General features: G+C 37.9%; 4 protein-coding genes and 1 non-coding gene across 15 annotated transcripts in view; 4 read left to right on the top strand and 1 right to left on the bottom strand.

Moving 5' to 3' along the window:
* The first annotated feature begins 515 nt into the window (after positions 1–515).
* On the top strand, positions 516–2,716 carry LOC122070796 (putative polyol transporter 2). The gene is made up of 2 exons (XM_042635023.1): positions 516–752; positions 844–2,716. Exons 1-2 carry the CDS (start codon positions 518–520, stop codon positions 2,283–2,285), a joined length of 1,677 nt encoding a protein of 558 aa, XP_042490957.1. The 5' UTR covers positions 516–517; the 3' UTR covers positions 2,286–2,716.
* Positions 2,717–9,225: 6,509 nt separating this feature from the next.
* LOC122070787 lies at positions 9,226–10,039 on the bottom strand. Its single transcript, XM_042634990.1, has one exon. It carries the CDS (start codon positions 9,891–9,893, stop codon positions 9,369–9,371), a length of 525 nt encoding a protein of 174 aa, XP_042490924.1. The 5' UTR covers positions 9,894–10,039; the 3' UTR covers positions 9,226–9,368.
* Positions 10,040–11,839: 1,800 nt separating this feature from the next.
* On the top strand, positions 11,840–20,027 carry LOC122070790 (mediator of RNA polymerase II transcription subunit 32-like). Of its 4 annotated transcripts, none has more exons than XM_042634995.1 (3): positions 11,840–11,997; positions 18,146–18,596; positions 19,772–20,027. In XM_042634995.1, the coding sequence occupies exon 2, from the start codon at positions 18,159–18,161 to the stop codon at positions 18,594–18,596; it is 438 nt and encodes a 145-aa protein (XP_042490929.1). In that variant the 5' UTR covers positions 11,840–11,997; positions 18,146–18,158; the 3' UTR covers positions 19,772–20,027. The 4 variants fall into 4 exon arrangements, with proteins under 4 accessions (XP_042490929.1, XP_042490926.1, XP_042490928.1 ...); XM_042634992.1 differs by having other exon boundaries at positions 19,715–20,027; XM_042634994.1 differs by having other exon boundaries at positions 19,653–20,027.
* Positions 12,144–12,225, top strand: LOC122070800. The gene has a single exon (XR_006137975.1). It is a non-coding gene; the product is annotated as a small nucleolar RNA R16 (small nucleolar RNA).
* Positions 20,028–21,966: 1,939 nt separating the features above from the next.
* Positions 21,967–26,262, top strand: part of LOC122070793 (dehydrodolichyl diphosphate synthase complex subunit NUS1-like) — a 13,510-nt gene continuing 9,214 nt past the window's right edge. The window contains exons 1-2 of one of the 8 annotated variants that reach the window (XM_042635005.1): positions 21,967–22,051; positions 24,401–24,460. In XM_042635005.1, coding sequence (XP_042490939.1) covers positions 24,413–24,460 — 48 coding nt within the window. In that variant the 5' untranslated portion in view covers positions 21,967–22,051; positions 24,401–24,412. Of the gene's footprint in view, positions 22,052–22,994; positions 24,461–26,262 lie in introns of those variants that run through there. The other 7 variants (XM_042635010.1, XM_042635009.1, XM_042635006.1 and 4 more) reach the window with 7 other exon arrangements.

The raw sequence follows: 26,262 nt of genomic DNA, 5'->3' as shown, positions 1-26,262 counted from the left end.
TCGATCGATCGATCGAGAGATATCTCTTCTACCTCTTCAACAGATTTATTAATTACGTGATTAGTTTTCACATGCAATTAGAACCGGTTCACAGTTCACTTACCCAGAAAAAAAAAAAAAAAAAAAAGGTTCAGAACGATAGCGGAACAGTAAAACCAACGTCCACGTGACATCCAATCCTGAAAACCCCGGTGTCTTGATTCGTCATTTCCTTTTAGAAATTTTTTTTCCTATCAACGGCCCGTAAGCCAACGGGGCTGATTAGTCATTTCACTTGGGCATAATATTATTGTTCTAAGGGTATTTAAGTAAATTCAGGGGCACCTCAAACATGTGGGAATGGGGAGGTCGAGTTTACGTGAGGCTAATAGCTGATTGACTAGTTAGCTAGAGTCCTGGGCAGTGACGCTACAGTCTCGTCCTTACGAGTCTTTGTTTTCGTAGATGATGTCAGCATCAGTCCCCCACTCCCCTCTTCCCTCCCCATTGCTCTATTTAAGAAGCCCAGTTGAAGCTTATGGAGAGCTCAGAGATAGTAACTTCCTTGGGCCCCTTGGTTCGCTACTTTGAAGTCTCTCTCCTCTGTCTCTCTTTCTCTGCAACAAAAATGGCAGAATCTAAAGCTGGTAATACCAATAATGCAGCTTGTGGACCACCGGAGATGTTTAAGTCGCCGGAAAAACGCCCTACCAACAAATATGCTCTTGGCTGCGCCACCTTAGCTTCCATGACTTCAGTTCTATTGGGCTATGGTGAGTTTTGTAATCATTCTCTTCTACACAACTATCAGTTCCTGCTTCTTGGTTTGACCCTTATATCTAACCTGTCTTTCTTGTTTCTCAGATATTGGCGTGATGAGTGGAGCAGCACTTTTCATCAAAGATGACCTCCATGTAACTGATACGCAAATCGAAATCCTACTTGGAATCATCAATATCTACTCTTTAATTGGATCAGCAGCGGCTGGAAGAACATCAGATTGGATCGGACGCCGCTTCACCATCGTCTTCGCCGCCGTAATCTTCTTCGTCGGAGCTTTATTGATGGGTCTCGCCACCAATTACGCCTTCCTCATGGTTGGACGTTTCGTGGCTGGTGTAGGCATTGGCTATGCTCTCATGATTGCCCCTGTCTATACGGCCGAGGTGTCACCCGCTTCGTGTCGAGGCTTCTTAACTTCCTTCCCGGAAGTTTTCATTAACGCCGGAATCTTACTGGGTTACGTCTCCAATTTCGCCTTCGCTGGGCTTTCGCAACACCTGGGCTGGCGTCTCATGCTCGGAGTCGGAGCACTTCCAGCGGTGTTCTTGGGAGTCGGTGTTCTCGCCATGCCTGAGTCACCGCGTTGGCTTGTTATGCAGGGTCGACTCGGAGACGCTATCCGAGTTCTTGACAAGACGTCTGATTCCAAAGAGGAGGCCCAGATGCGACTCGCCGACATCAAAGAAGCTGCGCGGATACCGCCGGAGTGTACAGAAGAGATCGTGCCGGTACCGGAACGGAGCAAAGGTGAAGGTGTATGGAAAGAGTTACTACTTCATCCTACACCGGCTGTGCGACGTGTCTTAATCGCAGGCATCGGTATTCATTTCTTCCAACAAGCTTCGGGGATTGATGCTGTGGTGTTGTACAGCCCACGGATCTTCGAGAAGGCCGGGATCACCAACAAGGACAAGAAGCTTGGAGCGACTGTAGCCGTTGGATTCGTGAAGACGGTCTTCATCTTGGTGGCCACCTTCTTCTTAGACAAGTTCGGACGGCGACCGTTGCTTTTGTGCAGCGTGGGAGGGATGATCCTATCATTGGGGTTTCTCGGGTTCGGGTTGACGATGGTGGATAGCAATCCGGATGAGAAACTGTTGTGGGCCCTAGTGTTGTGTATAGTGATGGTGATGGCTTACGTGGCTTTTTTCTCGATAGGGTTGGGGCCCATCACGTGGGTGTACAGCTCGGAGATATTTCCTTTAAGGTTGAGAGCACAAGGCTGTAGCATGGGAGTGGCGGTGAACCGTGTCACGAGCGGCGTGATATCTATGACTTTTATATCTCTGTATAAGGCCATCACCATTGGTGGCAGCTTCTTCCTATTTGCAGGAGTAGCTTTGATGGCATGGGCTTTCTTCTTTACATTCTTGCCAGAGACACAAGGGAAGCATCTAGAAGAAATGGATGATCTGTTTGGCTTGTTTAACTGGAGAGATTCCATCCACAAGAAGGGCAGCAATAGAGGCGGCAAAGAGGCTAAGACCACTAATGGTGACGTCCAGTTGGGTAACAAGGCTTAGGTAATTACTTAGTGGGAGAGGGCTTTTTGGAATGTACTGTGGTCCTTTTTCAGCATGGGGGCGAATGAAAGCATCAACTTAGACAGGATTGAATTTCCACCTTTCATGAGAGGGTAGATCTGCAATTTCATCCCCCATCTCCGTGCAAGTGCAATGCAGTCTTTTTTTACTCCTTCAGCCTTTTTAGTACTTATGTTTGCCTACGAAGGGTTACAATATACTCTGATGTAGTTAATTACCCTTCTATCCTTCCATTTGTCTTTTTCACCCTTTTGAATTTTTCAAAAAGTGGAGGTTTAAAAGGGAAAAAAAGAAAATTTTGTGAGGTGAAAGGGTGAAATAGATATATGTATGCTTTTGAAATAGAAATCCATTATCCATGGCTTCATGAAATGTCGGAAATAAAAATTAGGGGCAAAGTTTTCTATCTATGAGACGTCTTTGCATCACAAACAGAGGGACATGTAATGACCATTGTGCCTTTACTTGGAGGTGGGGAACCCTGTGAATAAGCGTAGAGCTTCTAACGGATAGAAAAGAGTTGTCCCAAAAAATATATGTAAATGAAGTTTGCTAGATGAAAGTTTTGGAGGTTAATAATCACTTTGTTGTCTATATCATTATCCTATACAAAGCCCCACTCTATTCGATCCATTGTTGTTTCCGTTTTGTTGTTATTATATGTGGAGCATCCGCAGGGTGGTTGTATAAGAATAACAGTTGGAAAATTGGGTATCTACAAGTGACCCATGTTTATGGTAAAATATATACTTGGGTCAAGGTTTTAAAACTCGCCCCATTCAAAATGATTCTAAGACGATTCCACTCATCCAACATGAACTTTTCCAAGGACAAGTACCGTGTGGGACTCATTTTTATTTTTATTTTTTTTAGATAAACCGTGTGGGACTCAAACCTCTAAATATATCAAGATGACCTGTTGGTCAACCCTATCCCAAGAATCTAATTACTTGGCAAAATTAGCGTTGAACCGTGGATGCTTTATCTATTAGGTTTGAGTTTAGTAGGAATGAGGTTCATTGGTGGATGGCATTTTCATCATTTCACTTTATATGTAGATTTAAGGAGAATTAAAAAAAACTAAGGTATTGATACCAAACAACATCATAAATATCAGTATTGATGACCATATCGGTCTTTAGTGATCTCAATATTGATACCTTCGTATTGATTTGTTACTAATTTGTAGCAATCTAAGATTGAATAGAATTCAAAAGAATGACCATTCTCAGTCAATACCAATTTATATTGGTCGATACGATACTAATCCTTGATCCATGATGCTAAGATAAGTCTAATCATTAATAAATCAAATGTGTACCTTAGTGGGAAGTTAGCTTTTTCTTTCTCTCTTTACTTTTTTGAATAAGATGAAACAGACATGTCTTATGATTGGGGAAAGTGAATAAAATGAAAATATTGGAAGTTGGCAGCCATTGAGGACCTCTCATAGAAATAAACCTAACTATTTGAAGCAAGACATTGCATATGCACCTCAAACTATTGTAGCATCAGCTTTGGAAACCGGAGTACTGGATCCATATACACAGCCCATATCTTAGGAAAAAAGATTCTCTCTAATTATTGGGAGCCCAATTAGCCATTTCACGATTGGGTGGACCTAGGATACATCAATCCTCCCAATCGTTGAATAGTTAATTAGGAGATTTAATAATTGGAGAAGACTCAGATCCATATCTTAGATCATTGAAATGATCTTGTGGATGTGATATCTACTGACTTTAGATTCTTAGATAATTTCATATACCAATTGTATACCAATTGGGTCTCTTCACTTAATAACTTAAGTTTTTGAATTAGATATTTTAATATAATATCAGAGTACCAAGCCTTTTTTTAGGTAGAAAGAGTACCAAGCCTATTATTATTGAAATATATGTGTATAATTTTTATTTATTTTTGCTAACAATGGGTATCTAGGCCTTTGGCCTGACTAGTTCTACGAGTCTATACTGATCCCACAACTGCATGGACTGGGTCATACCGGAGTTGAATGAGAACCATTCAACTTTCACTGAAAGCAGTGAAGGGCACTAAACACCCCCGTGTGAGTGGCCCAATGAGTACCTAGTGAGAGTCAATGTATGTGTATAATTAACCATAATAGAGGCTAGAGGTCACTCGTATCACATATATTGCAATCTAAAAAAGGGACAACACAGGTCCAAATAAATTCTTGTTATTGAATAAGAGAAGGTGGAAGGTGGAAGGTGGAAGGTGGAAGGTGGAAGGTGGAAGGTGGAAGGCGGAAGTGGGGGGGAAGGGGAGGAGAGAGAGAAATCTATACATAAACATACAATTGGTGTGAGACAAAATAATTGTATGATCAATATAATGACTATTGTATTCATCAATCATTTTGAAGGGTATAATAAGCCCTTCACATGGTGCATATACATTGCACTCATCTTGATGTTTGTGTTCAATTCCAAAGGGGTAGCTATATCTCACAATTAGGAGGTCATGAGTAAAAAAATTTGGGTTTGAATTTTTATCTTTATCTTCCCATTCTCCTCTACCCCCTTCTCCCCCACACCACCCCCAACCCCTTCCTAAAGAAAAGTAAAGAAAACGAAAGGAACTCAATTTGGATGAAGAGAGAATCTCTTTATCTACCCCAATTGATTCTCTACTTGGATTGATAAAGGGTATTTTCAAAATTAATGATCAACCAAAAGTTCAATCATAGTATTGCATCACTGTTGATGAATCTGTTCTTTCTTAAGCAAAATAATTCCCAAAAAATAGAAAGAAAAAAAGGAAATAAAAGTGAAACATATAAATGTCATCGATCCTATAGAATCTAGCACCTCCCTAACCATCATATAATAAAAGTGCTCTAAATATTTGCCCCAAGGCATTTAAACCAAATTGTTGCATAAAAATATAAAAAATTGGTTTTTATTTTTTATTTTATTTTATTTATTTATTTATTTATTTTTAAGTACAATGGCTACTATGGTTATCTTCTGTGTCAAACCTACTGAGCAGCTAGACAAATACCCTAAAAAGAAACCAGCAAGGGTCCAATAGGTCCACTTATTCAAACTACAATTATCACTATATAGAAAGGCCGATCTTTTGATCTTCACCCTTAAAGTCTTTGGACTTATGTTGGTCTTTACAAACCAATGGTCGACCACCACACCAAAACACATGACCCTATAAACCAAAAATGCCAAAGAAAGTGATTGTTGACTCTTCAACCAATTGACATATGAAGGCAAAGGGTTCAATCATACAGATTTGTTATCTATAGGCAAGCCAAACAAGACTATCTAAACAATAAAAGGCCAAGATACCCACCTCGCCTCTACACATAGCTTGTGGGCAAAAGCGAGTTCATTGCTGATCAAGTATACTTTGACGTGCCATTGGAAAGAAATTTTGAACAAGTCAACACCTAGACATGTTTAATTTTCCCTACACAATGACGAATGTATTTTGAAATGAGGTAGACTTTTAAACAAGGGTTGGGGAGTATGGGAAAATAAAAGGGGTAAAACATATATACGCACAGAGAATAGAAACTTGAAAGGCAGTATAACCTCTGCGATCAGATATATAGAGGACGAAATAACAACCCTACTCCTAATGAAATGAAAAATCGCAACCTTGTTGATGCTTTTGTGTGCTCTGGACTATTTTGCCTTTCAAAGAACCCTTAAAGATGTGCGAGCTTAAGGGTGTCAAAGTTCAGCCCAAATTGGTTAGACTGATCAAATTTGATCAATTCAATTTGAACTGAATCAACAAAGGTGAGATTTTCACCTTCAAGTTTCAACCTTTGAGGCTTCTTTTTTCAAAAGAAAAAAATTATATATATTAAAAAAAATGACTATTCCAGATTTTTTTCTGCAGAATCACCACATTTTGAAAAAGACTAGTCAAGTAAATAAAACCTGATTTTCACTCACTAAAACAAAAATAATAATAATAAAAGCTGATTTTCTAACTATAGTTAGAATGTCACCATCGCGATAATTAATCCTAATCTTCAGGGTTTCAGAGTTGAGGTACAAGTTAAGTAATGATTGAGTTTTAGGATTTTATTTATTTCTTTATTTTGTGGTAGAAGAGGTTTTGGATCGAAGAGTGAGGACAAAGTTTTATGTTTGAGAGCAGCTCCTGTGGTACGAAACAAGAGGCATGCAATGACTGCCATGCCCCTCCTAGAGGTGCATACCGTTATCTCTGATATAAGATTCTTACCCAAAAAAAAAAAAAAAAAAAATCTAATATAAGATAAGTCTCAAATAAAAAACACTTGTGCTTAAACTAAAGCTTCCTTGTCATTTTTATTTACACAGTTTGTATTTTTCACTAGAAAAATACTAAAATTCCTTTCACAAGGGTAACTCGCTAATTTAAGAAACCCCACACCATTCATATACAAGTTTGAGTGATTGTGAGAAGCTACGCGCAGGTGTAAGTGGGACTCAAAAAATAAATAAATAAATAATAAAAAATAAAAAATGCAATAAACAAATTTGTTTTTAATGAGAAGTGAACATATCTCAACCTATGTTATAGATAAGGCTAGAAGGGTATGAATTGTAAATCCAAATCGTTTATCGAAATTGAATAGAATTATTTAGTTGGAATAAAATATTATTTACTAATAAGTTTAGTTTTGGTTTTAAGAAGTACAATAATTTAAAAACCCAAGGGGTAGTGCAGTTGATAAGCAATGAACTTGATACAAGCCGTAAACTCGGACATTCTAAGTTCGACTTTCATTACTATTTCCTCTTACCAATAGATGGAACGATCTTTAAGTGGTTTATTTTCACTCTTCGTCAACCATTTCCTCTCCCCTCTCTGTCGAATTCTCTGCTGCATCTACTCCTAAACCCCTTATCTGCTTCCATCAACAATGTTCTTATGGCTTCCGCTAGGGCATTTGCTTCTTTAGTTTCGCTCTCCTTCGCCCAAGAAACCCAAAACCCTAGACGATAAAGACACTAAATTTGTATCTGAAAACAACCAACAAAAATATGATGATCCATCGTCCAAGAAGGCGAAAATGGCCGTGGAAGATCGGTCTCTCAGTTTGGACGACCGCATTACCTAATTGAAGAAGAAGTTGTCAGATTTTAAATCGAATTCCGTTGCAGAGATGATGTTGGAGAATTTTTCAGTGGATTGCCCACTTCGCTGAACCACCTTGCTGGCGACTAAGATATTTATGGGGTTACCAGCATCTTCAAGGGCGGCTGGAAGTAGGTTCACCACTGCAAATGTGTTGAAGAGGGCTTCTGATTTGGGGAGGATCTGAATTGGGTTGGATTTTTGCAAATCCAAAGCCAGTTGGTGCCCTTAATTTTCTCTCACCTAATCTTGGCTGTTCATGTCACCAATGACACATGTCGTCAGATTAAAGGAGAATTACATCTAATTGCACCTTGAGAGAATTAGAGAGGATCTCGACCCATCACAAACATTGTTCAAGCAAGATTTGATCCGGTGATACATTGATACAGTTCTGTGACTCTGTGTACTCGTGTCCCACAACTCCCACGCTTTTTTCACATAGCAGAAACCACAATCTGATTTATGCTAAAATGAGCAGTGGGTGATGGTAGCAGAGTAAAATTGTCTCCCCGATGTCAATGGGCCGGGAGCCTAGGCTGGCTTGTTGGCCTCAGTGTTTTAGGTGTGGCTTGACTTTGGGGCCGACTTCATTCACCCTCAAGTCTTAGGCCCATCTAAATTTCAACCCAGGCCTGAGGTCCATAGATCTGTAAGTTCTTGGGTCAGATTAAGGGGTGTTTGGTTCGGTAAATCTTTGGGATGACATTCTTTAGAATGATAATTCTTAATTTTTGGAGTTGTTTGGTTCCACTAGGATGACCCTCATAAGTGAGCATCCTACTTCCCATGAATGACCATATTACAAAGGATGTGTTCCAAATCTGAGTTCACCTCAACACTTAAACTCAAATTTGAGCAACCTTTTTCCCACCTAGTATAAAAAGAGAAAGCGGAAAGACGTTCTCTACAGAAGCCAATATCTCAACCCGCGAGAAACATACACTAACCTTAAGGCAACCAAATGATTTTCAGAAAGAAACATAATTCAGAAGAATGTCTATTAAATGATTGACATTCATATTCGATACATACACCATTTGATTTACCGTTAGGGTTCCAATGAGGAGTAAGTCTTCTTTATACATTATGAACAAATATACTTTTCATGAATCATATTTAAGGGGAAAAAAAAAATGTGAATTATCATTTCTTTCTAAATGTCGCAAGGTATCTATTCTACCACATCCACAGATGATATATCTATTTTGACCATTGGATAGTGAGGACATGGTCTAGATTAGCCATGTATTGAATTTTAGAGTCTATTGCGATCAAATGCCCCCTTTTTTACCTTCTTTATAATTTAGTTTGCTTTTCTTGGTTAGCTGGAGGTCATAGTTTCGACTCTCCCTATCACCACATGTTGGGTGCCCTTGTCCCCTCACTCAGGCCCTTTGGGTGCCCAATACCTCTTTAGGCCACCATAGTGGTGCGCCCACCTGGCATCATAAATAAATAAATAAAGGAATCTCAATGCAAGTTGAGCTGTTGATCAGATTCTTTAGAACTATTGATCAGTGTCTAGACTAAGAAATTTCCAGCCAACCTGGCCGGAGTCGATGCCGAGTTGGGACGAAGATTGAATAAGACCCTCTCTTTCATTATCATCTTTTTTTGGGGTGTGGTGGCTAGGGTTCAAATCCTCGACAGTGAGTGGTGTGTGACAGTGAGAATCCAATGGCTGAGAGGACCCGCATGCACATCAACCATTGAATCCTCATTGGCACTCCTTGCCTCACAACAGAGGATTTTCGGGTGGCCAGAGAGAGGGGTACTATTTCATTATCATTTATTAACTCTCAAATAACGCAATTTATACACATTTTTTTATTGCTGATACCTATTAGAAAAACAAATTAACAAAATAAAAGACCGGAAAAAGGAAAGAAATATAATGCAAAAGCTTAAAGAGAAAAATTTCACTAAAAAATAGGAACAGAAAGAACCTCAGCCAAAGCATTGATCTCCTGGTACTGGGACTGGGCCTGGGAGAGAGCCCTGCTCCAAGAACTGCAACCCAAACACAACTACTATAGTAAGCAAAGCCAAGTAAGATAGCCCTTCCACAGCTCCCAAAAGCCCATAAGGCCCATTAGGCAGACCAGAACCCGTTTTAGTCTTGGTGTACAAAGACCAAGCCGTGATGCCCACCACCACTAGGTAGCTCACACCTTCTAGTGCACCTATTGACCCCCCTGGGCCTGGAGGAAGGCCACACCCAGTTGTTTTAAGTGTGTAGAGTGACCACCCAATCACCGGCGTCGACACCAACCCACCCACTATTGCTACCTTCTCTATGATGCCATCGCCGCTGCCGCTTCCGCTACTTTCTTTTGCCATAGCCACCACCTTAAGCTGCAAAAACCGTCCATTTCTCTTGCATTTTGTGTTACTTGTTCGCCGCTGCTGCTTCAGCCACGGTAGCGCTGCCGCAGCTGGTTGCGACAATAGCCGGAATTTTGATGCTTCCATATCTGTCTGTGAAGACGATGAGAAAGAAAGAGAGCTGAAGGGTTGGGGTCTGGTGTTTTTCCTCCTTCCTAAGGTTCGAAATTTGTGAGGTAAAAGAGTCTCTTGTATGTATGATGGGAAGCACTCTCATCTGTTTGGATCTTATCCGATTCCTGAGAGATCTAGACTTATTTATGCTAAAGTGCGCCTTGGATGTAAGGGTGTCAAGCGGTTCGGTTCAAGTCATAGAATACAGAAATCAAAACCAAATCGACCGAGAATAGGAACATAATATTTTAACAATAAACCAAACCGATTTGGTTCGATTTTATATTTAGATTCTTATTTAGTTGTAAATTTGTAATTGATTTCATATTTGGTTTAGGTCGTATTTTATGTGGTTAGACCAATTTTTTACATTTTTATCAATAAAAAAGAAAAGGATCGAGTTTTTCTAAGGTCACCGTGGCCATTGACAACGTACAATAGGGGGTGAGTGATGGGGGTCACATTTGGACCCTCCCATCATTTAGCCAAGGGCATGGTTTCAAGTATCGGCAGAGACTGATCCTCAATCCCTGTCGGATCCAAATCGGTGCTTCGTTTCATTTTAGGGGTAAAATGGTAAAAAAACATTTTTTTTTAGAAAAACAAGGGTAAAATGGACCGATACCCACTGATCCAGATTGGTATACCGATAACAATATCGTCCCCTAAATTCTTGGCCACAGGAGAAAGAAAATTATTAAAAAAAAAATCCTTGTTTATTAAGATCATAATCCACTAAACTTTTTATAAACATTAAAAAAATAATAAAATTTACCATTTACATTGATCGAAATATTAAAAAAAATATAATTTAATATGGTTTTTTATTCGGTTTGAAAATAGGTAATTCAGTTTGATTCAACAATTTTATTCATGAAACTAAACCAAATCGTACAAAAAAAAAATTTAACTTTTGAAATCAAAGTGGTTTCATTTTTGAACTGCTAGTTTTGGTTTCAATTCTAAATTGACACCCTTAGTTGGATGCTTGGTGCATGATGTTAAAATGGATTCGGCTCCTCTACTGCACAATAGAGGCGGCAGCTCTGATCCGATGCCGTAGAACGTCTTGACACAAGATCTAACACATAACCACAAGGCAGACCTGAACTGCCGCCTCCATTGTGCAAATGAGGAGCCCCTTCCTATTAAAATGCTTTATGGAACCTATGAAGTAGTATTATTTTACTTAATGGGCTGGACCTAGGGGTGCAAGTTTGGCCTTGACGGCCTAGACCCACCCTTGGCCTGCTCTGATTTCGAACAAGTACCAACTTGAAAATTTTGGCCCTGAGGGTGGGCCCCGCCCTGAAATTTCTAACCCTAAGTCAGGGTCAAAGCGGGTAAGGGTTGATGTCTTTGGCCTGCCCAGCCCGTCCTGAACTCGGCCTTGATTTTTTTACCCTGACTTTTGGCACTGGTTTTGACCCTACCCTGCCTTGATTTTTGCCCTCGATGTTGACCCTAGTTATGATCCTAGTTGTGACCCTAATTTTATCATAATTTTATATATTATTTCACATTGAGTCATTGACACCTCAAAGCTCTTAATATATCTTCTCACAATCTCACTGATCTCTCTTACACTTTTTACCAATAAAAAAGATATTTTTTCCTTTTTCTACCAAAAAAAAAAAAAAACATCTAAAGTCAAGGTCAATCAGGGTCATCCCGGCCCGACCCTGAAAAATCAGAGCCAATCAGAGCGAGTAAGGGTTGGGCTGAACCCTGAAGGGTAAGACCTAGGTTGAAGTTTTGCGACCCTGAGTCAAGGTCAAGGTGGGTTTAGGCCCAATTAAGGGGACTAAGGGTTGGGCTAGGGTTTTAAGAAGCCCAGCCCAACCCAGCCCTGTTGCACCCGTAGCTGGACCTAGCGATTAAGCTTTAGGCCCACCCAAATACGCTCGCAAAAGCAAAGAGCTCTACGCTGTAAGCAGGGTTTAAACTTATGCCTGGCGGAGTGCCTCAGTGGACGTTCGGACTTCGGAGTCCCCGCCGGATCTGTCTTGGGACACCCTAAATAGCTGAAACATTTTAGGGTTTAGGTGTTTCCTTCGCATGCGTCGTCCCTTCCAAGGTATGATTTTTCGTTCATGGAGATTCTAAGAAATATCTAATCATCACTCTGATTGGAGCTATTTCTCTTAGTATTCTCTTCTCTGATAAGAGCAGAACTCTCTCTCTCTCTCTCTCTCTATGGTGATGGGGTTTTATCTCGTGTAGGACGAGAGATGATGCAGATAATCATATCCTAAACACCGAAAAGTTATGTGGACTACAACTCCGTTTATTATTTGATGCCATTATTTGTTTCTATTTGATTCGTTTTTGGATGATGGCCATTCGCAATTTAGGCTCACAGTCAGGGCTTATAATTGTTACCCGTTATTTAGCTACATTTTCTTCTCAATTGGTGTTTATTTATTTTTCCTTAACATTAGAGTGTACTGGATTATGTATATTCAAGTAATTATGTTGCTTTTGTCATGGTTTAGTTTGGTTGTTGGGTTTTGCATTTGAAATAGGAATTATGGGGGTAATTAGGTCTTGGCCAATTGCAACTGTTATTATTGTTTAATTGATCATTGTCTGTTTCTTCATTTACTTTCTCCTTAAATTATTTTGTCTCTCATCATTAATGATCTTTGGGATTTCTTAAGAAGGCAAATAATGGAAATAATCTTATCCTGCAAACTGAATCGTAATGTAGACCACAACCCTGCAAATTTCCACTTGTGGAATACTCTGAGAAACGTTTTGGACAAGTTCTTTGCTATCTGTTTGTATATTTGCATAATAGTATGTGCTTGTTCATTTCACAAATGTTATTTTCAACTCAGGATATAATATTTATCTACACATAGGCCCTAAATTCACCATCACATTTAATTTTCTGCTTAATCACCCACTTTTTTCTCTTTTTGTTATTCAACATTTTTTTTTCAAGTTTACATCATGAATTATTGTAGAGGGCGGATCTCGTCGCAATGGTAATGTTGCTCCATTGTGACCTAGTGGTTGTGGGTTCGAGCCAGGAAACAGCCTCTCCGCGAAGTGGGGGTAAGGATGTAAAAATTATGACCCTCCCCAGACCCTACAATAGCGGGAGCCTTCTGCATTGGGTTTTTTTTTCTTCTGAACTTGAAATGCTTTTATCCTTTAACATGGACACAATTGTTAGGGCATATGCCATTTCCAATTCTATTGCCTCCTTCGTTTCTTTGCATGCAATGTTGAAGTAGAAAAATTTATGTCTGGGCGAATGAAAGTTGGATCTGTTTGGATATGCTTCTTTTGAGCTAACTAATTCAAATTTTATTTATTTATCTATTTATTATTATTATTTTTTTAATTTTACATTCCCTGTTTGAAATCAAATGCTAATTGTAATTTACGTATTTTAAAATCCATCTCTCTTTTTCATCCTGAGACTTTCGTTGATTTCTCTTTGTGTGTTTAGTTGAGGTTTGTTTTTGCTTGCAATCTAAAGGAAATAATTTCATTTTCACTTGTAATAGCATGTGTAAGTCTAGGGGATTCTTGGAAGTGGGACTGGTTTGAGTCACACTAGCTTATTATATATTGAAGGAATAAGTACTTTAGGTTCCATAGAGGTGAGCTAGGTGTATGGTTGCTATCCAAGTTTTGTTTCAATATTGTTTGTTCTTGCAGGCACCGCATTTTGTTATCTTGGGGATCTTTGTGACAATGATCAAAGAAGTCTCTTGGAACTTCATTTTGTATCTCATTTTTGAAAATATTTCTTTTTCTGGGTAAAATACAAATTTTTTCCTGTATAGGGTGGATTTTCTACTCATTTTAAAACTGGTCCAAACTTTTTGTAAATAGGTATGTTTTGTCAAAAAGATCCTTGTGCTAGAAGGTGTGAAAATGGCATTGATTTAACCATTTATTCATGCAAAATTACAAGTTTACCTCGTCCTTGGGGCATGTTTTCAAATATGTCCATTTGAATTGGCACCCAATTTTTGTATCATTAAATAGTGCTCGGAACAAACTTTCCAACGGAACCTGGTTTTTGGAAACCGGAACATCGGTACAAAGATCATTTTTCAAATTGAAGGCCAGAAGTTGTCAAATCAGAGGCTCAAAAGAAGCCTAGCTTGGCTAGGCTGTTTTTCCAGCTCATTCGTTGGTCTAGTCCAGCCCATCTGGGGGCTTAGTAGTATTTTAGTTAAGTTGTTAATTGTTTTCCTAGTTTGATTATTGTTCTTTTAAGTAGTTGTAATCAGCAGCAAGTTAATTTTGTAGTTTGAAGAGGAGAGGTTTAGTTGATCCTACCTTGGGGTGATATTCAATCCAAGTTTCAGCCTAATCTAAGTTGTTGAATTGATGTAATTTTATAATCTCTGTTTTCTGGATTTTGTGTTCAGATTCTGAAATTTTTCAATTGCTCTCAATATGACCATTGTATCTCTCATATATTTTTGAAGGGTTCCTAGTCTATGTATTTGTGATTGATTCCTATAATTTGATCTTCATCTGAGAATGTTTGGTTTTCTGTTAACTTTTGGGTTACTTGTATGAGTTGGGTTTGCTTGGGATCTTGTCCGGGAGGTTATCCTATAAAGCCCCCACCAATGCGGGTCCACTAAAGCTCACTTTGAGGAGTTGTAGAAACCCATTCTGCATCATTCGCAAATTCGAAATTTAAGTCTCACATGGGTCGGCATTGGTTCTTTCTATTTTTAGGCGTTTATAAATAAAAGGGCCCCTTATAAGACTTACCCCTTTATGTATCTAGAAAACTTCATAATATTTGAATTTTTTTTTGGAGAAAGAATGAAATCTTGAGATAGTATAAATTTTCGCTAGTTTTATAATATTTTTAAAGAGTGAGATTCTAAAGGACTTCATAAAGTGTGTAAAAAGTCTTGAAAATGGAAAGATTCCATTGAAAATAGACCTACACTTTTGAGTTGAGGAGATCTCCTTGAACTGATTAGGAGTCAAACAATGTATTCTTCTTTCAGTTTTCCCTTTAGTTTAATTTAGTTAGAATAATATAGATTTGCATATTAGTTGAAAGGGAGAGGGTTTCCTCTGATGCCCTTATGCAATGTTGCGCCAATAGGCGTCGCATGTTTTGAACCGTCAACTAGAGGATTTTTAATGGAGAAGAGAGAATGTGGGATTGTAGTTTTGTGAGAAGGCGTGCGAAGGAATCCGCACGATGGCATCATATGGTTCCTTTTCCCTGGTTTAAATTTAATTAAATTAATATAAATTAGTTAGATTAAATATGAGATGCATGTTAAATTAAAGTAGTGTAATTGATTGGAATAATTAGGTAAATTATATGTATGCTAGTTAAAAAATAGTATAAAGTAAAAGAAAACGAACCACACAACGCCATCGTGCGAATTCCTTGACACGCTCCCTCACAAACAACTAGGCCCTACATTCTCTCTCCTTTATTAAAAACTCCTAATTTGATGGTTCGAAATCCGCCCCTCCCATTTGCTCCAAATTGCACACGGGCATCAGAGGATACCCTCTCCCATTAAGCAGTTAGTGTTAAATTATTTAATTAACCATGTTAGGATAAATTATATTAAAGTAGTTAGTTAGATTTGTGTGCTAATTTAAAATAGTTTTAATTAATTTTGTTAATTTGGTCTAATTTGCTTATTTAAGGTAAGTAGTTAGTTTAATCACATACAAAATTCTAGTTTAAATTAGAATAATTGTCTGTTTAATTTAGTTAACTGTTCTTCGCTTATTTAGACAGAGATAATGTTGTTTAATTTCAGTCCAAGCATGCTAGTTCATCAGGTTAGTTAATGGGTTATTTCGATCATTCTTTAATAGATATTAACTGTTGGATAGTCTAAGGATGTAGGAAGACGGGTTTTATGGGCAGATTGGTGCCTAAACCACTTCCTGGGTTCATAACTTGACATCTTCCCAGACTACACCACATTGGGGTCAACTTCTGAAATTGAGTTTGTGAGTCACCGCTTACATCTGTTTAGGACCCAGAAATTTCTCTCCTTTTTAGGAGATGTTGACACCAATGTGGTATGGTCTGGGAAGTTGTGTAGGCACCCGGTCCATCTGGTAAAACCGGTCTTCGTATGCCTCGTTTAACAAAGGATATATATATATATATATAAGAATTAAAGAAATAACCTTAATTTCTAACATGCTTAAGATGAAAGTAAACTACCCTTGTCTAACTAACTAAACTAATTAATTAACCTAAGCAGTTAAATTGAACTATCATGTTATACTAATTAAGCTAATTACTTACTTTAATTAAGAAAATGAAACTAATAAACAAGAAATTACCTAAACTATTTTAAATTAGCATGCATATCTAACTAACTATTTTAATCCAGTCCACCTTGGATAATTTATACTAACATGATTTACTAACTATTTTTAAACTAACATACAGACTAATTATCTAACTAATTAAATACTTTCTTCTAATTTAAACTAACATATCATACATGACTACATCTAATTTAATTAATTACACTAATTTAATCTTATATGCATCCTATATTTAATCTAACTAATTTAAACTAACATATAAATCTACATTATTTAATTAATTTATACTAATTATAGGAAAAGAAAAGAAGAATACATATTCTTGACTCCTGATTGGGTCAATAAGATCTTCTCAACTCAGAAGCGTAGGTCTCTTTGTAATGGCATCTTTCAGCTTTTGAGAATTTTTGCACAATTCTTGTGTCTTCCAGAACTTCAAATTTTTTTTTTCTCTTAAATATTCGAAACAAAGGAAATTTTGTATTAATCTTTAGATTCTAGTCGTTCTTTAGAGATTTCCAAATATTTTAGAGTTTTTGGATACATAAATGGTTCAATAATATATAGAGGGACTTTCTATTTATAGAATGCCTAAAAATTAGAAGGAGCAATGCTTGCCAATGTGGAACTAAAATTTCCAATCTGTGATGCCGCAAAATGGGTCTTTGCGACCATGCATAGAGGGATTTTGCGGGCCCACATCTGGTTGCGAAGTGGCTCCTTCTAAGCCTCTAATTTGGCATCTTTAATGCTTCAACTTTGGAAAGTGATAATTTTTTAATGGGTCATCTGATTTTCACAAACCATGTGTCGTTGGATAACTTGTTTCGAGTACTATTTGATAGTATAAAATCTGGCACCGATTCTGCCCAAAACAGAATGTGAAAAAGTTTCTTGACGAAGTTTTGCACGAATAAGTAGAAAAGTGATGCCTTTTTTTAACACCATCTTATGTTTTACAAGGTTTTTCGCACCTATTTGCGAATTTTAGACCAGTTTTTAAAAGATCAGTAGGTCCCACCATATGCAAGGGCAATTTGGGTTATTTATTTATTTATTTTTATTTTTTATAAAGGGAAAACAACATTTTCTGGGTGTGAGATATTGAATGAGATTCTAGAAGACTTCTTCCATTATTGTTGCAAAGATCCCCTAAGTGACAAAATGTAGTGTCTACAGAATGCCTCTCTTTGAGTGAGGCTACATAATGGACGAAAGTTAAAGAAATTACTTCTTTCATATTGTCACAGATGAGCAAAATACTTCTAACACCTTACTCAAAGATGTAGGAGTGAAACATTGGTAAAGCGGTGAGAAATAGGATTTGTTCTCAGGACCGATCAGATTAACACGGCAAAAACGCGACGGAAAAGCAGTGCATATTGTAAACCAGAATTCAACTGGTTGGACTGGCCATGGCAAAACACAGATAAATGCAAGAATTGTAAACTGAATCGGGGTTCAACCAATTGGACTGGTCACAACAAAAGTAAGGATAAAGGTGAGCATTGTAAACCAGACCATACTTTGACCAAACGGACTAGCTTCAACAGATATGATGATAGATATGTAAATGTGGTAAGCTGACTTTGGCACTTATGATCGGCCTAATAATGGCAAATATGAGTATGGTAGATGTGAAAGCAAAGCACTATGGCGGCTACCATAGTTGCAAGATGTCGTTAAGGTGGCGTTTTGGCGTGCAGGCGGTTTGTCTGGGGTCTAGGTGATGTCATCTTAGTGCAAATGATGTCCTATGTCAGGACCTCATTTTGTGTGCGATTCAATATAAAGATTATTGAGTAATACAATGTTTCTGATTTTACCACAAGATAAAAGATTGATGCCACTTGAATTTGTGGGGAGGAATATTACTTGCATTTGGTCGTTAACTGTCAATTCTTATAATTTGCCTTTATAAGCAGGTTGTGTCACCTGATGGATAGCACTGTAGATGCTCTGAGCAGTGCATATCAGGAGTTTGTTGCTGCTTTAGCTGGTGTACTTGAAGCCAAGGAGGCTTCTGGTGTCCAGGAGACAGGAGCCACAGATGCTGCATTAGAGAACTTTAAGCAGCGATGGGAATTGTTTAGAGTAGCTTGTGATCAAGCAGAGGAGTTTGTGGAGTCTGCAAAGCAACGGATAGGCTCAGAATGCCTGGTGGATGAGGCAACTGGTGCAGTGGGAGGGAGGACTGGGCAGGGTATCAGTACTGGCCTTCCACCTATCAGTGCTGTTCGGTTGGAACAGATGAGTAAAGCAGTCAGGTGGCTTGTTATTGAACTGCAACATGGTTCTGGAGCTACCAGTGCTCATGCTCGTTCTCATTCTTCTGTTCCTTTTGACACCAGATTCTCGGAAGATGCTCCACAATAGGTATGGTCTCCACAACTCAGATGTCCTTTTGCTTCATGTTCTTGGTTGTGTTAATAAGAAGTGTGTCATGGATTGGTTAGATTCATTGGACTCAATCCCTTTAGGGAATGAGTTGTTTGAATGCATATTAATTTGAAAATTATTTAATCATGTTACCTGGGTGCTTCACTATTAGCTGTCCTTTCATACACATGTAATCCAATGAGAATGCTAGAACTGGAATCTTTGTTGCACCCAACTTGTATTCTTTGCTGTGTCTGGGCAATGTAGTTTAAAATATGTTATGGGCTTGTGCAGTTATGGAATGAATTGATTTCATAATGGTCTGCAGGAAAAAAATGATTTCATTCAGGTTTGCAGAATATTTGAGCATGAGCTTATGATACATGATATGATGTGGGAAGAGATATTCTAAGGTGGATAATGTGGAAAAATCCTGACTTTTAATTGAATAGGAATTCCTTTGGATTGGTCAGTGGTTGTCAAAAGAAGTGAAGCTGGAGGTTGATTGTAATTGGTGAAGAATATGGGGCTTGGAGGAGTCTTATGTTATTCTGATGCCTGCTGGATTCTCTGGCCTCCCAGATTGAAGATTTTCTTAGTTTTTTTCCCTTTGTGCGTGTTTACCCAAGGATGCACGGCTATTTCATGATCAAATAGCCATTTGATCTAACAACTGAATTAGATCATTTTTTGTCGTTTACCTTGATGGTTGTGTTCACTTTGCCATTATGAGTGTTCATATGCAGGGTATCTATCTCTACACTCTTAGCTCCCCCCCCCCCCTTCTCCCTTTTTTCCGTCACTTGTATGCCTAATCATCTTCTCTGTTTGCTCGATAGAAAGAGATAAGGGCACTTATTGTGTGAGAGACCTTAAATCTTTGTTCATAGTATAGGAGAAATGAAATCAATTGTTAGTATAGTTGACCAAAAATGTCCAAATTGGATGGTGAAATGAAATCAACTATACCTGTTTGGATAGAAACACTATACTGTTTTTGCATCGCTTTGGACGCCTTTCTTCTATCTTTGTTATTGTGGTCATCATTGGCAGAGCTGAAGGTACAAATACTATATAAATGGTTGGTGACTAGTGAGTCTCTCTTTCTGTGTCAGCCCCATCTAACAGCTTGGCTTCCTGATCGAGTTGCGTTTGGTGCTGGTCACTTGCAGCAGAGGTTTTTGCTTGTAAATTTGCTATTATGATGAGCCCTAGCAACTGCTGTTATGGATCTTCAAACTTGTGACTGGAAGAACATTTTTTTCCAGAATTATTTGGGGTTCTGGGGAAACCTTTTTTGGGGGATAAATCTCCGGAAACTGATTTATACTGTAAGTTTTGGGTGTGAGAACTGATCCAATACTGAAATTTTGATGCATTGTATTAGAACCTCTCTCTCTATATCATGGTTCTTCAATTACTAATGCATGAAAGATCCAATTCTACTTATGAACAACTAAACCCAGAAGGGATCCTTAACCTTAATTAGATTTCTCATACCGAAACAAAAATGAGTATAAATAACAGAGATTAGCTAGTCCTATCATGTAGAAGTGACTCGATAGGAAGATTCATCAATCTCACGTTTCTGAGTACCAAGGTTTCATAGAAAATCAAAAAATATATTTAATTTCAAGAATTTCTCCTCGTCGAGTTCCAAGGACTACATAAAGAATCACAAAAATTATCTACTTTTAAGAATTTTCTATTTCCAATAAAAAGTTGATTTTTAAGAATTTCTTGTTTCTTATTTCAATATGATTCATTATGGAGATAGTTTTCCTCTTACCAAACATAAATATTCACCGAACCATTCTAGTGTTTACAGTATATTATCCAAATTACGCCTCACCATTAGGGATTTCCCTTCACCGTGGCTTAAGGAAAACTTGATCTATTCATTATTGTTTTCACTCGGTTATTCGTAGTCTTGAAACAAGTGTGTAAGTCATTAGTTAGCAACATGGATTTAATTGGTATCAGCATCGGATGGTACTGGATCGATGTTTACTTTTTCAAAGAGGTGTCTTTTCTTTACACTTTTACCCATGATCCAGATTGATTATATATTGATATATCTTGGCAGATATCGATATGATACATACTTAGAACCATGGTTAACATTGAGGATGTGAATTTGAAATCGAAACCATTTATCGAAATGAAATTGAGCCATTTACATAGCAACCGCAAAAATGTTTTTTAAATGGTTTGGTTTTGGTTTCAAGTTTTAAAACCGATTAGTTAAATGGGTAGGATCGGTTTTAACTGTTTAACTTGTTGATTTCAAACTGAATTGACAGTGTGAAAACCAAACCGTTTAAGTCGTCAAAACTGATCTAATTAGCCCGTAAAACGATTAAATATTTGCTTGTTTTAACCAAACATAATGGTTTAATGTAGGAAAGATTTAAGGACCATAGAGGATGTTCAACAGTCTATTCAATAATTTACTCATATTATGTAGTTATGTAGTTGAATTCTTGTTTGCTCAATGCCTCATTTAATTAGACATAAGACTAAAACGTTTATCAACAAAAGTAAGTTTTAGTAAGCATGTAGATAAACTAGCAAATCGATTACTAACCGTTTAGAAACCGTATGGAATAAATTGAGATCAAAACCGTTTAAAATCATGAAATCTGCATTGTTTAAAAATCATGGAATCGAAACTATTAATAAACAGTTGTGATTTCAGAAAGTGCAACCATTTAATAAATGATACGATTTTAATTTCAATCAAATAAATGTCAACCAAACCAAATCGTACTGTATATACCCAAACAGAACCGATTAACATCCTTGTCTTAACATTGAGGACTATGGTTTTTTTTTTTTTTTTTAATCTTATTGCTTTCATCATATTTATGGACGGAAATGTATATGGCTTATACTATTTTCAAATGGGTAGGAAAGGACGGTAGTCCGGTGGATGAGCTGTCGAATTAATAAAATCTATCATCGCGTGCCCCCACCTTGTGTGGGTCCAATGATGCATTTGTCCCTCCTCTCTATCGTACGATTAATTAAAAATAAGGACATATTCTAGTTTCTAGATTGTGTTACTTTTAGTTGGATAAAAAAGAATCGAGACGCTGGACTAATGAGGATCTTAAATATGGTATCAGTTTTAGTGGTAAAACGTGTCATGGTTGAGTGGTTGGTTTATGTAACCGACAGAGTTTGCTTAGTTGGTTAAAACTAGGGATTGGATTCTTCTGCTTTCTCCAAACAAACTATTGTGTATAGATTATAGAAAGTGACTTCTACCAATAAAATGATCATCGAAAGTGACAAAGTGAGTAAACGCATGTGCAGCTTAGGCATCAAATTCAACACTTTAAAAGGAGTTTTAGGACACTCGACAAATCACTTTATAGTTTGCTTTTGAAAGGATAGCAAGGAAAGAGTAGGCAGAAGGAGACCCACTACTCCTCAAAGAAAATTAACAGGTACTCCTTTCCTTTTTCCTTTTCCTGATGTTTCTTAGAAGAACGTAGTGTGAGTTCTTGTTGCTTTTTTTCGGATGAACTATCTAGTTTTCATGTCTCTTAGAAAAAAAGTAGTGTAAGTTTATTATTGTTGTTATTTTTTGAATGAGCTAGTGAGTTTTTTTCAATCACTAAAATGGTTAAATGTTTCGATTCTCTTGTGTTTTTCTTTGTTTGTCTGACTCTAATGCCTCTCAGTGACATCTTGCATTGTATATCTTACCGTTAAAGTGGTTATTAATTCTTTTGTATTTTGGAAATCATGTTTTGAATCAGGAGATCGAGTAACAAATATTAAAAACCTGGTCAAGAATCATGTAAAAATAGTAAAAGAGTTTTTCCTAAAAGTCAGCATAATCTATGAGCCAACGTGGGGGTCAATGAGAATGCAAACGAATGCATCAATAGAGATGGGATTTTCCTCTTCTATGTCCAAGTCTAAGGACCACATTGCTTTATAGGTTTCTTTTTTTCAAAAGAAAAAAAAATCTCAATCCAAGTCACCCTGATTATCACTTGACTCATCAAGACTTTTCTCCCGAGTCAAACAAAAATTGCCTTGGTCTTGTCACAATAACTTTCAACCCACTCTGTGTCTATGCATAGGGACACACTATCTTATAGTCTTTTTTTTTTTAAGAAAAAAATCAATCTAAATCACCCTAATTTTCACTTGACTTTGACTTTTCTCCCAGAATCACCCCTGATCACGATATCTTTCACCCCTTCGGTGACTAGGCATAGGACCACACTACCTTATTGGCAAAAAACTCAATTCAAGTCAACCTGATTTTCACTTGACTCGGACTTTTCTCTTGAGTCAAACAAGAATCACCCAAGTCGATATCTTTCACCCTCTTTCACTCTTGCGTAGAGCCACACTACGTCATAGATTTCCTTTTAACAAAAAGGTTTAAAAAACTCAGACCGAGTCTCTCTGATTTTCACTTGACTCGGACTTTTCTCCCGATTCAAATGAGAATCACCCGAGTCTGGTCACGTTGACTTTTGCCCTCCCTCGCCTCTGTTTCTCTCCGTCGAACCCATCGCTGTTGTTACAGCCTCCTTCTGCCTCCACCACTACTCCGCCAATGCTACTACTGTTGCAGTTCACAAGGTTGAAGAAGGCAATAAATATCCATTTTCTCACTCAATTTTTGCATGTCGGGGGAGAGGGTTCTTCTACAATCCTGCCAACAACGTTGGATGGGGAGTTTGGTTCTATTTGGTATTCAGATTCTGTTTTCTGAAGTACATCTATTCCTTTTCATTGCTCTATGTACTCCTCATACTTGTTTCATTGGACTACAGTTGTGTTATGTTTGTATATTCCTACAGAGATCATATGGTGTTCACAATCTTTCTCTTATTTTGTCATTGCCTTAGTTTTTTTGGATCGGGATTGGTTTCCTTTGGTAGAACTGTGGTGGGTTTCGCTTGACTTTAGGTGGAAGACATGCGGGAAGTCCATGTGAATGCTAATGCTGGGCCCTTGAGAGTCAATTTCAGGGCAGAGCATGAAGATGTTGCCTCATCACCCACGAGATTAAACCCAATTTGCAGACTTATATTGTCCTCACCAAGATTTTCTGCAAGAGATCAAGGCCAAGGGCTTCATGGATTGGATGTGGAACAAAGGGGGGGGGGGGGTGTTCAAACTCACCTCGTTGGTTATGGTTTGGTAATTAATGGTCTCCAAAAGAGGAGGAGGAAGTTAGAAGATGCACTAGAACTGTTTGACGAAATGTTTGACAGGGGAGTTTCCCCTTTGTGCTCGGTTATGACATGCCGAATTACGGACTGCCAGAGAAAAGTAAAAGAACAGTTAGGAATTTACAAAAAAAAAACTGACTCGTTTTGACAAGTTTTGACTCATCCGGGTCACCAGGTTTTGGAAAAAGGCGAGTTGAGTCAGAAAACCTGATTTTCCAACTATATTTTGGATTTAGCACCCAATGGTACATAAGAATCAGGGAAAATGTTGGGTATGCTACCGGTATATCGTAAGGTAGCACCCACTGTGTTTATCTTTATCTTCCCCCTTTTGAAGTGACCCCCTACCCTCCTATAGGATACCTCATCTGGCCCCATTGGTGCTGTCCACTAGCTTACCACATTCCGGCAGCATACCTTTCCCTCCCTAGAATTATTATTATTAGAAACTAGTCTCCACCTTTCTCTTTTTTCTTAAGTAGCAACATAGTTATAGATATAGGGGTTACTATCTTTGTTTTTGTATTAACATATCCTGCAATCTTTTAATTTGATTTTATCATTGATATGTTTGCGCTTGATAGATACTATTTACAGCTTTGCAGATTTATGGATTTAGGGGATAAAATCCAGAGGTGTCTCAGACCAGTTGTACATGTAACTACCTTCCTTCACATGAAAAAGTTCGTTTTATTCATATTCATATTCTGATTTATTTGTTGTGAAATTGGAAAACCTTATTCATTGACATTATCTGATAAATGTAGAGTTATATTTCTCTTGAAAAATTCGTTTTAGTCATATGCATATTCTTTTTTAGTTGTAAAATTTTGAATACCTTATTCATTTTTTTTTGTTGGGGGGAGGGAGTGAATAATACTTTATTCATTAACATTCTCTAAAATCCTTCACAAACTTTACGAGGACCATATGACATGTTGAAGGTCAAAGTCTAATCCAAACAAAAATATTGCAACCAAGAATTCAGCACACTGAGATTTGAGAACTTCAATGTCAGTAAAGAGGGGCTGGTACACATGAAGTTTCTCTCACATGCCCTTTAAGGGTACTAATAGCAGTCACCAACAGATTTGCCATTCATCTTAAAAGATGTGGGAAAAATTCATCAAAATCATATACTCTGGACATTATTATCTTAATAATCGAGCTCTCTGTAAAATCATCACAGACACCCTTTGTTGTGGTGTAAAACATAATTAGAAACCACTGAAGACTCCATGCTATTCCACAGCCAACAAAGTAATGTAGCGTGCTCCATCAGCCATTCCTTATACTCAGGGAGGTTGTAGTAGGTGGAGACGAAGTCAGTTAATCCACTTCTGTTTGGCTGTGATATAAACTTTTAACTGCCTAGGCCCAGAGAAGATAATTCAAGGCACCATTTAGTTTGATAGACGTAATTTGAACATTGACATTTTCTGAGGGAGGTTTAGAATCAGCCATAGTGGTGCTGTATAAAGCTGAACAATTCACAGAGAAAAACCAAAAAGCAACCACAAAGAGAAATATTTGATTAGCACATGGTAGCACCCAGAACACAAAATACAACCAATATTGGCAACCAGCAACAAGGAGCAATAACTGAAAGCACAAGGCAAAACAGCAGCGAACCCACCCCCCCCCCCCCCCCCCCAAAAAAAAAAAGAAAAAAAAAGAAAAGAGCAAGCCGCAGGTTGGTTGAAACCTAAAACTGCAGAGGAGTAGGGTTGTCTGTTTGGTCTGAAATTTTGACCCCAGAGTACAATATAGAAAGTCTTCCAAAAATCACAATGAACAACCTGCGAGAGAGAAGGCATTTGGAAAATCTCCCAAAAAATTAGGGTTTTGCAAGAATGAAGGAAATCTGATCTCTCACACCGGCCAGAAGAATATGATCTGTCCACAAAACAGTATTCCCAATGATATCTTTGACTTACCAGCATAGATGCACAAAAAATAACCCGTAAACAATCTACTCCTTATGCGCATGGAGAAGAATTTCCTGTGCAAGGACCGAAACAGCAAACCCTGGTGCATGATAAGGGCATCTTCAAGTGGACTTTTTCCTTGTCCAATAATCACAGTAATAGTAATGATAAAACCCTAGTTGTGCATGATAAAAAAAAACTAAGGTTCTACCAGACAGAAACCAGCATAGGTAGCACACCAAATAAAGGGAGGTAATCCTAACCACACTCAATACAAGGATGAAGAAGGGATCCCAGATACTGAAATCAATGCTCTGATACCATGTAATAGCAATATAACTGGATATCAATACCTGGTCATTAAGGAAGAGAGAAGAGAAGATGGAGAGAACTGCTCACAGTTTGAGAGGAGCAGAATACTCCAAATTTTCTGGAACATATCAATAAGCTAGACCCATGCTGCGAGTTGTCTCATGCCATAAATAAACCCGAACACTCAAGAAATCTGTTGGACAGGCAGATTCACATCTC

This window comes from Macadamia integrifolia, unplaced genomic scaffold, assembly GCF_013358625.1.
Source record: "Macadamia integrifolia cultivar HAES 741 unplaced genomic scaffold, SCU_Mint_v3 scaffold_110A, whole genome shotgun sequence".
NCBI classification, from domain to species: domain Eukaryota; kingdom Viridiplantae; phylum Streptophyta; class Magnoliopsida; order Proteales; family Proteaceae; genus Macadamia; species Macadamia integrifolia.
This window is presented reverse-complemented; position numbering and strand designations above follow the sequence as displayed.

Excerpts from the sequence above, each read along its gene's own strand:
- LOC122070790 (XM_042634995.1), top strand. The coding sequence starts at position 18,159 with ATGGATAGCACTGTAGATGCTCTGAGCAGTGCATATCAGGAGTTTGTT.
- LOC122070787 (XM_042634990.1), bottom strand. The coding sequence starts at position 9,893 with ATGGAAGCATCAAAATTCCGGCTATTGTCGCAACCAGCTGCGGCAGCG.
- LOC122070796 (XM_042635023.1), top strand. The coding sequence starts at position 518 with ATGGAGAGCTCAGAGATAGTAACTTCCTTGGGCCCCTTGGTTCGCTAC. Across the intron at positions 753-843 it reads TTCAGTTCTATTGGGCTATG|ATATTGGCGTGATGAGTGGA; the intron begins GTGAGTTTTGTA and ends CTTGTTTCTCAG.